The 10,829-nt window shown below is 43.0% G+C and overlaps 1 protein-coding gene across 1 annotated transcript; it reads right to left on the reverse strand.

The window, feature by feature from the left end:
• Positions 1-271: 271 nt before the first annotated feature.
• Chrna9 (cholinergic receptor nicotinic alpha 9 subunit) lies at positions 272-8,965 on the reverse strand. The gene is made up of 5 exons (XM_026386789.2): positions 8,902-8,965; positions 8,466-8,611; positions 7,419-7,573; positions 4,389-4,921; positions 272-813 (listed from the first exon to the last, which is right to left on the reverse strand). The coding sequence occupies exons 1-5, from the start codon at positions 8,963-8,965 to the stop codon at positions 272-274; spliced, it is 1,440 nt and encodes a 479-aa protein (XP_026242574.2).
• Positions 8,966-10,829: the final 1,864 nt, after the last annotated feature.

The following is a 10,829-nucleotide window of genomic DNA, read 5'->3' on the forward strand; positions in this document are numbered from 1 at the left end:
AGGTGAATAGTTGTGTCAATGAGAGGTGTCACCCAACATTCTGGAAGGCTCTGAAAGAGGTCTTTCCTTATTTCCTCCAGTTTCCCGCCTTTGAACCTTTGGATCTCCTTTTAACCTGACAGATAGCGGCAATGTGGGCTTGAAGTCAAAAATAAAAAGTACAAACGACAAAAACCCCTAAACTACATTTGAACAACAATCTGGCTTAAAAAGAACACTGGAGGAGATTGCAGGGAATTTCATTGATTTCACCCCAGGTATCAGATATCTCCTAATCCGCTCTTGCTATGATCAAAATAGTCATCACAAACACCATGATGAAAAAAATCCACATGAAAAACCGGTCTATGACTTTGGCCACCTTCTTCCATTCGCCCCCCTTGGAGTTGGTGGCCTTGTGATCTTTGAGGCACTTGGCGATGTACTCGATGTTTCTTGTCAGTGCTTCATACCGTGCACAGTGACTGTCGGCACCCTGTGGGTTCTCACCCTGGCACCCCAGGTCGTTCTTTAAGAGTTGGTTCGTTTCCTTTTTTCTGGGAAGCTCTTTGTTCCTGGCTGTGTTCAGGTTGGACCCGGGGAGCTTGCCATACACCCTGGGGAGGTGGTCCCGCTCCCTGCTGTGGCGAGGGCCGAGGCAGCTCTCCCCCACGTCGTAGACAAACAAGATCCTGGACATGTACTTCAGGATGACCACCCTGGCCCAGTGAGGCACAGGCCGGGCCTCGGCCCCGCAGAAGTGGATATTCATCACCATTATGGTCAGGGCCGTGGAGGCTGTGATCAGGGCCATGGTGGCTATGTAGTATTTTCCTGGAATTGAAACAACGACAGCTAAGTCGGCTTTAACACAGTTCTCTGATTTGCTTAAAGAGAAAGAAACCATCACCTTTTCTCAGGAACTGGTCTATTCAGTGGTCACTAATGCAGACCTCTGAATCAAATATCTTGAGTTCAGATCCCAGCTGGACTTAGAACCTGCCACGCTTCAGATTCCTGCTGTGTGAAACAAGTATAAGAACAGTATCACGAGCTGGGTGTGGTGGCACACACCTGTAATTCCAGCAGCTCAGGAGGCTGAGGCAGGAGGATCGCCAGTTCAAAGCCAGCCTCAGCAAAAGCGAGGTGCTAAGCAATTCAGTACATAAAATAAAAAGTAAATAAATAAAAGACAAAATAGGCTGGGGATGTGGCTCAGTGGTCGAGTGCCCCTGAGTTTAATCCCTGGTAACAACAACAACAACAACAACAACAAAATACTATCATGAAAATATGAGGAGGCTTAATAGAAATGATGCATGTAAACATTTTCAGCACTGTTCTTGGCTCCAAGTTAAAAGGTTTGCAAATGTGTGCAGAGATGATGATGTGAAAAACCTTGCCACTCTCAACATACAAGCAGTTAATGAACTTGAGCAGGTCTCAGGCTTGTCTTTAAACTTTGTTAATATGGAGGAGAATTACTACTGGGTAAGAAAAGAGACACCGTGTCACTATATCTTTAAAATGGGAGTATATAGGGGCTGGGGTTGTGGCTCAAGCGGTAGCACGCTCGCCTGGCATGCGTGCAGCCCAGGTTCGATCCTCAGCACCACATACCAACAAAGATGTTGTGTCCGCCAATAACCAAAATAAATAAATAAATAAATATTTTTTAAAAAAATAAATAAATAAAATGGGAGTATATAAAGCAAATGTACATGAAAAAGGGAAATGAAAGAAAGAAACATAAGGAGGGAGAGTTCATGAAATATAGCACAAGAAATGAAGAAGATGAACAAAACAAAGGAAAGCTTTTGGAAAGAGTAATAAACCTGGGCATGGTGATGGTGGCCTCTAGTCCCAAATACTTCAGAGACTGAGCTAGGAAGATTGCTAGCCCCGGGAGTTGGGGCTAGCCTGGGCCACATAGCCAGACCCCCTCCCAGAAAAGAAAAAGATACAAAAGAGAAGAATAAAAGAATAATAAAATTGAGGAATCTTTGAAATACCCACTCACAGGATAGAGAAAGAGAGCAAGAGGAAGAGAGAATACAAAAGAGTAGAAATTTGGAAAAAATAAAATCATATTAGAAACATCTTTATGATAATGTACTTGATAATCTAGGCGAATTTCAAGAAAAAATACCAAATGTCAAAATTAATGCAAGAAAAAAGAACGCTTGAATAAAAATGGGAATGAATTATACTGCTTCTCCCCATATAGAAAAAACTGTAGATCCAGAAGAATTTATAAATGAGTTTTATCAAACTTTCAAGGAAAAAAAATTCATATCTTATGTAAGATGTTGCAGAAACAGAAAAGGAGGGATAACTTTATTCTATGAAGTCAATTTAACCTGATCCTTAAAGTGATGAGAAAAGAAATATTAAGACAATTTCGCTTAGAGACATATTTGAAGAGTTCTATATAAATATTAACTAACTGAATCCCATATTGTCTTCAAATATTAATATGTCATGAAAAGGGAGAGTGTGGTCTAGAAAACCTTTTGATATATTTTACTCTATTAATGTGTGAAAGAGAAAACTCACGTGATTATCTTAACAGATGAAGAAAAGCATTTGATAATGTTTATAGTCCATTTATTATTTGTTAAAAATTCAGGTCAATTTAAAAGTGGGGGTAGTTTTGTTTTGTTTTTTTGTAAGTAAAGATCACGTGCCAGAAACACACACCAAATACTGTATACTTAATGTGGAAAACTTAAACATGTTTCTGTAAAATTGGGCACACATTTCCTAGGTGCTACTAATAACAAATTGTGACTGTTAATCTTCTCAAGAACTGTGTATACACTTCCTGAAAAAAAAAATTCATGCCATCATAGAAACAAAACAAGTGATGCTTGCAAAATTCCAGAGAGTCATCTCTCTTTAGAAATTGTGCTAACTAGATGTTCAACGTCAAGGCTAAAGAAGAGAGGATCTGCCAATAGATCCACTTCAAACAGAGTTATGATTGGCTGTCATTACTGTAAATCATTTCTTCCTCAGGAGAGGCAATAACAATGCCAATGTCGCTCTTGCTTTTTATTACTGGAGAGGCAAACTTAGTGTGTTTATTTCTCAAAAAGGTAGGGGTGTGTGTGTGCGTGTGTGTGTGTGTGTGTGTGTGTGTAGGTGTTGCTAGAAGAGAAATGAAAAGGAAGAAATCTCCAAAGAAACCAATTCCATACTGGATTAGTTAGAGAGGATTCCATAGAGAGGAAACTGGATTCCACAGAGAAGAAAAGATCATTCAGCCTCCCTTTGAACCAAGGGACTCTAAATCTCTTGGAGATCTCAAATTTTTCCTCATTGCTTATTTTAAAGAACTAAAAATTAGATCTAGGTTTTTATTCTGGTAAGTATCTATTCCGACAGCAAGTTTCGGAGATGGAGGCATTGACTCTCGAGGACATCCCCAGTGGAGGAAGTAGGTGTTAATGGTGACAGGAGAGATATCAGACCAAGGTAGGTAAAGGAGCAGGGAGATGAGGATGATCACCTCATCCTATATTTACCCTTGGAGAAACATTTCACCATTGCAGAGTTTTGAAAATGTGGTCTGCTTTAGAATGAGCTTCATTCAATTCCCAAACGTTGGTCAAAATTGTTAAACCCAACTCCTTCAGTTTAAGAAGCTGCATTTTAATAAGTTCTTGCACTGCTCTTATACCCAATAAATGTGAAGAACTATCTCATTAAGGCTGGATGTCAGGCTTAGAATTCCAGCTCAGCTTTCTATCATGATTCCCAGTCTTCCCCGGGGGAAAGCCCTCATAATGTGAAGAGATAATAAAAGTCACTGTTAACTCAATCCTTGCCATATGCCAGGCTCTGCACCAAACATTTTCTCAGGAGGCAGCAATTATATAAATGTTGGCAGATGATGAAGCAGAGACTTAGAGGTGAAGTAACTTGCCCAAGGTTGATCTAGGAGTCACCGGTAAAGTCAGGCTTCTTTGGCTTCCAAAGCTGAGCCTTAACTTCTGAGTCAGTGGTTTCCAGACTTGCACAGAAAGTGCATCAGAGTCACCTGGAAGGCTTGTTTAAACAGACTGCCAGGCCTTTCTTCTAGAGTTTCTAATTCAGTAGGTCCAATGTGGGCCCTGAGAATTTATACCTGTAAGTGCCCAGGTGATGCTGAGGTGGTGTGTCCCGGGACCACCATTTTGAGAACCATTGCTCTAAACCGTAAAGCATCTTGTTGTTCTTTGTGTAAACCCAGAGACCAAAAGACCAGTTTTGTTCCCATAGCCCCATCTAAGATACCAACTGCAGACCCTCAGGGAACCACGCCACAGCCTATATCAAGACTCAAGTTGGCCCAAACGTCACAATGTCAAGGCAGAATCACATCCTCCGGTCACTACCAAGCGAGACTCAGAGACACTTGAACTCACCTATCAGAGGGACATTTTCTGAGGCTGGCATGATCTCTGCCACCATGAGCTGAAACACGGTCATGGCCAACAGGATGGTCACTCCCAGGGAGACCTTCTCCCCAGAGGCTGCTGGGAGATAAAAACTCAAGGGAGCGAGAAAAGATATGAGGACACAAGGGACGAGGAGGTTGACTATATAGAACGAGGACCTCCTCTTCAGAAGGAGGGTGAAGGTCACATCCGGGTAAGGCTCAGAGCAGCAGCCATAGGAGATCACGTTCTTCACGGCAGGCATGCCATTGACCTCCCATTCCACGTCTTCGATGAAATCCGAGAGATCTCCGCTGTCCAGAGCGTTGAATATGTCCACCTGATTGCCATTGTAGGTCCAGGAACCAAAAGTCAGGTTGCACTGCTGGCTATCAAAGGGGAAGTAGGTGACATCCACCACACAGGAACTTTTGGTGATGGCTGGTGAATCCCAGGTGATGAGTCCATCGTACCGCAGGACCACATTGGTATTCACCGGCTCTGAAGACTCGTCATCAGCCCTGGAGGTCAGATGAGGACAATGACTATCTCTTCCTAAGAGAACTCAACTGCCTTACCCAAGATATTTCACTGCCTTGTGCCGGGCACTTCAGTGTCCTTGGCAATGGATTAACTTTCTACCTGATATCCCGGCTTGAGAGTTTGGATTCACCTCTCATGTGCCCTTCTCTCCCATCTCCAGTGACATACCAGGACCAGGTTCTCTTGGATTGTTCCTTTAAAACACCTCTGCTCTATGTTCCTTCCATCTATTCCCAGTGCTACTCCCTTGGTCCAGGTCAATGATTTGAACATCCAGACAAAAATTAGCCTGTTGAGACTTAAATCTGCTTACCTGATTTTGTTCACATAGGCCCCAGAACATTAAAAATACCTTTTTGTTGTTGTTGTTGTAAGAGTTGTCTATTTGTATTTAGAACACACAGGGGAAAACAATCATTCATCCATAATCTTAGAGATAATCACTTATTCAGGTTATATCTTCCTTTGCCTTATCAAAATCTATGCCTTACATTTTTGAGTATAGAAATTCTATTTTTCCTTTAGAAAAAAAGTACTCTTTCTCCACTGCCATTGCAAAGGCAGAGGAACCATTTGCATGAACTCATGAGCACATAACTGGCTTCTCTAACATGGGGCACTAGGGTCTCTTGACTTAGGATTTTGCTTGAGCTTGCAAGGAAGCATTTCAGTAAGAGCTGTTCACTGCCTTGGAAAAGCAAAGCAAGCCAGAGGAGAGAACCAGCATTCTGTTGGTTTTCCAAGGAAAATTGTTAGGACTTACAGAATGCCATCAGAAACCATCTAAGCCAATTGCATGCTCAAGGGTGAACTGGAGTCATAAGGCACCAGTTACATTCTTGAATGTTATGTGGCTTGGAAGGACTATGGAGGATCCCCCTACTCACTCAGAGTGGGGAATGGACAGCAGGATTGGGGCTATGATTCAAGAGATGGTGCTCCTTGGATGAGCTCTCCGAGTAAGGAGTGACACTCAAATCCAAGCTGCCTCTTACTAGTCTTGCTTCCTTAAGGGAAAATTTGTGCCCAGTAGATGCTCCACCCAGGGAAGAATCCTGTCCCAAACTACCTGTCAGTCACATCGTTCTGAGCAACAAAAGAACCTTTCTCAACTCACAGAAACTTGTTTGAGAGAGGGGGGGTGCGGGGGGAGAGAGAGAGAGGATCCCTCAACAACAGGTGAAAAAACTGAGCTTGGATTGTGAGGAGATCTCTGGTTCCCTCCCATAGTGTGGCCTGTGGATGGGCAGTACCAACACTACCTGGAGCTTGCAGAAAGGAAGAACACAGGCCCACCCACCGAATCTGAATCTGTATTTTGACAAGATTCCTAGGTGATTTGTGTGCACTTTATAGTTGAGGAACACGATTCTTACCTACTTATTTACCCAAGGCCCCTTGCTCCAAGAGTGGGAAAGAGTCAACTGTCCTATAAGCCTGTTTACAGAGTCCAAAATCCATAGTCCATCTTCTAGATGGACCATTCCAGTTTCATTTTTGTAGGATCATTGTTATTGATATATAATCATGAACAGTGAATGCTGCTGTTCCATAAATTGTATCCCCAGAAAATTCGTATTTTGAAATCCTAATAGCCCCACATCTCCGAATGGGACTTTATTTAAGATTGGGATCTTGTGGGCTGGGGTGGTGGCTCTGTGGCAGAGCGCTTGCCTTGCACATGTGAGGCACTGGGTTCGATCCTCAGCACCACATAAAAACAGATAAACAAAATATAAAATAAAAGGATATTGTGTTCATGTATAGCTAAAAAATGTTTTTTTTAAAAAAGATTGGGATCATTGTAATCCCATCATTATGTATAACTTTATTGAACCAATATAAAACGTGGAAAGAGGGAAAAAAAAGATCAGGATCGTTGTAGATATGATTAGTTAAGATGAGATCATGCTGGAATAGGGTGGGCATCGAAGCCAAGATCCCTGGTCTCCTTATAAAATGGGAATTTTAGGCCCAGGTAGGAGAAGGAGAGCTTCAGGTGAAGATGAAGGCAGAGTTCAGGGTGTTGCTCCTACAGTTCAAGGAATGTTGAAGATGTCAAGAAACCACCAGAAGCCACAGGACAGGCTTGAACACACTACTCCTCCCAACCCTCAGAGGGCGCCAACTCTTGATTTCACATTTCCAGCCTCCAGAACTGCAAGATCACGAATTTTTGTTCTCTAATTCACCCAATGTGTGCTGTTTTGTTACAGCAGCTCTAGCAAACTAATGCAGCTTCCAATTTCTCACCTGAAAAAAGGAGACTATAGACGGAATTTGATGGTTTCCTTCCAGTTCTGAGCTTCTATGACCTATTATTTTACTATTTGAGCTTTCATGACCATTATTTTAAGGTCTAAAAACACTGATTAATCCTTAAATTCATGCATGTTTTAAAAATTCCTTTTTCATTATGTGTAGGTTCTATTAAATCAACAGGTTCATTCCAGGAAAACCTGGAATTGTACTTACTTGTTATAAAGAACAATGTCTGGCCTCCACACCAGGTCACTGGGAATCCTGATGGAGTCCAGCCCATCATACTGGTCTCGATCCCACGTGAGATATGCATCATGCCAGATTTGGCGGATCCACAGATAGGCAGTCAGAATTTGGTTTCTTTCATCCTACACAATGAATCTAAATGTCACTTTATCTGATTGACACTTCAACCAAATGCATTTCATCTTCAGGAAACTTACTCTTCACAATTAATAAGTGAGATTTTCAATTAGTAAGTGATAACTTTTTAATTCTGTCCTTTTGATGGACTACCAAGGCCATTTTTTCCTTCTTGTCTCAAATGCAAAGTGGATAGATATTTAAGTCTTTGAATTTTTGCATGGATCGACTGCTTGATTTTCAATAAAAAGGGATCAACTAATAGAGGGAGAAAGAAATATTTACCATGCACAGAGGAAAAAATCCTTATATGTGCACTAAAGCAATGAGATGACATAGCTTACAATGTCAGCTTACTTTTGTTAATATTGAGATTAAATTCACAAAACACCAAAATCATCTTAACCATTTTAGAAGTGTACAATTCAGTGGCTTCCAGTACATTCTCAAGGTTGTACAACCCTCACCACTGTCTAATCCAAGAGCATTCTCATCTCCCCACAAGAAACCCCATAACCACTGAGCAGTCTCCCACTTCCTTCCCACCAGCTCCTGGCAACCTGTCTGCTCTCTCTCTCACTGGACTTACCTACTTTGGAAATGTGGTATAAGTGGAATCATACAAAACATAACCCCAGCTTTCTTTATAGGATCTAAGACTGTTAAGTTTCATGACCAGAACTGTAGGTCACAGTAACATTAATGAACATTGGATAACATTTAGTGAAACGGTTTTGTAGAAATCTTCCCTCCACTGTTATTCTATTCTCCTGCCAGCTTGTACACAGGACTCTGCTTCATTCCCTCTCAAGTTCCCCCTTAAGACCTTCTCTTCAGGAAACATGCTTTCTTTCATCCTGAGACCCTTTCCAAATGTCACAACTATCCGTTACTCACCATATCCTTAATCTGAGAAAGGGTAATCTGCAGCGTGACATTCAGGACTTTATCTGTGTCTTCTACTGGACGAAGAGCATTGGAATAATCTTCAAAAAGGTCATTAAACAACTTCTGAGCATACTTTCCATCTGCTGTTTCTACAGCTGCTCAGAAAGAGAGAACGGTATCAACACTCAGGGTACTGTGTGTACTCCAGACAAAGAATACCAGGCTGAGGTCTAAAATGGGGGATGGCCCAACTTTGGCTAGAGAAAAGCTTTAGGTAGATGGATGATTGTTTTTCTGGCCTGTCCTACCCAGATCAGCACGAGTCAGTGGGGAGTACAGACACTTCCTGCAGTTAGATCAGTTCTCCTGTCTTTCTTGCCCCGGCCCCGACTTCCTACCAAGGAATGACCCCAGAAAAATACCCCAGAAAAATACAGCCTCTCACCTCTCAGTCTGGAAGCAACAAAATAAATCCAGCAAAAGGAGATGCAGGAATGGGGCCAGATCATCATTTTTCTGATCTTCTAAAATGTCCCTGCCAGGCAGTGTGGGCTTTTACTTCCCTCTGTGAAGGTAAAGGGACTGGGCTCAAGAGCCTGCACTGCCCCAGTCTCACCTGGCAGATGGAGAGCACAGGCTTGCATTGCACGTAGGACCAATATCTTGACATCCAGACCCACCAGCCCTCCCTTCTGGTAATAGGAGACTGGCAGCTCCAGTAGCTGAGATGCTGGGAGCTCAGGGTGTGTTAGGCAGTGCTGTTCTGGAAAAGCCACCCCAGTGGAGGGTCCCTAGCTACCCTCAGCAGGAACTCCACCTAGACCAAAGAAAAGAACTGAAGCTGGAGACAAGGGCACGCCTGACCCCCCAGAATGGGAGAACAGTAAGCAGAATGGAGATTTCCATACCTGCAGCAAGCTGACACTGCCGGAGTGCAGGGTCTAAGGGGCACTGAACAACAGATACACTCATCCAGAGAGGTCCCGGGTGCTTCTAGAAGCATCTGAATGGGGAAGGAGAAGCAGCTCTGTGATCTCTTGAACAGATTGGCATTCTGGGTTCTTCAGCACTTCTGCCTATGATCACTTCTTCAGTGGTCCCACTGGGTTTGGATTTCACATAGTCAATGTGTGAGTATTGGTGTGAGGGGGTATCGTATGGGAGAACAGCATTTATTTCCTGAAAAAGCAGCAACATTATAAATTGGATTTGGAGTTGAACAGCTGGGTGTGACTGCCAGCCCAGACCCTTAGGAGCTCCATAATTCTGGATGAGTTACCTAGATTCTGAGTGCTCCCAAACTACCGACTAGGGAAAATGATATTCTCTCTTCCCCAGAGCTACCAATATACTGTATATGGAGGCACATTGTAAATTGGAAAGCATTATGTAGGTGCTAATGATTTGCACCTCTGTTCAGCTTTGCAGATCCAGAATTTCTACATTTACCAAGTCATCAAGGGTTTGTGGGCTCTTTAAATTTAATTAAAAAAAAAAAAAAAAGATGATTCAAAGGCTAACCAAATCAGCATGAGAACAATTCCTAACCAGCGACTATGTTACTAAGGACGCTATGCTTCCCCCTTTGCATTTGAATGCTACTTTGTATAATTTCACAGTCATTTCTCGTATGGGATCCAATTTTGCTCCCACAAAAGAATGTCGATTTCCAATTGCTAATGAAGTCTGGGCTCTCATGTCTGCCTCTCGTCTTGCCTGGGGAAACTGCCTTGGAAACCAAATTAAGATAATTTGGTTGCCTGGAATCAGAGCGAGGAAATTGGATAGCTCTATTTCATCGAGTTACAGCCATCTGATGAGTCACCCGCTCCTCTTCAGGAACATATCCTCCGCACGGAAGGGTCATCCAAGCCGTCAGCTAAGTGTGTTTCTTAATTGCCTGCCCACTCATGTTCGCTGTGAAGGCTGTTTCCCTCACATGACAGTCTGACTCACCATCCAATGACCCAAGTCCTGGGGCCCAGGCTCCGGCTTCCTTCAACCTCCGGCCCTGATCTCCCAAGCTGAGTGTGCTTTAGGAATTGATTTAACACTTTGTTCTCCCAGGAGGAAACTGAGATGCAGGGACGCAGAGTGGCTTGCCTCTAGCAACAGATGGCAATGACAGAGTCAAGGCCACCTGCCCCACTCTACTGTGCTTACAACACATACCTGACTCTTCTTCTTGGTGTATTTCCTTAATATGGCGTCGGATGCCGGGGGGTGGTAACTTCCTAGTAGGCTGAGACTCTCTGCCTTATATTTCTTTTATTCTTCACGACACCCAGGGCAGCCCCTGGTCATAGGTGCTCAGTGAACACTCTGCTGGCTGCTGCGGTTGCTGTTAAAAATCTGCCTCTCAGGTAAAGGTCC

Source organism: Urocitellus parryii, chromosome 10 (genome assembly GCF_045843805.1).
Source record: "Urocitellus parryii isolate mUroPar1 chromosome 10, mUroPar1.hap1, whole genome shotgun sequence".
Taxonomy (NCBI): Eukaryota; Metazoa; Chordata; class Mammalia; order Rodentia; family Sciuridae; genus Urocitellus; species Urocitellus parryii.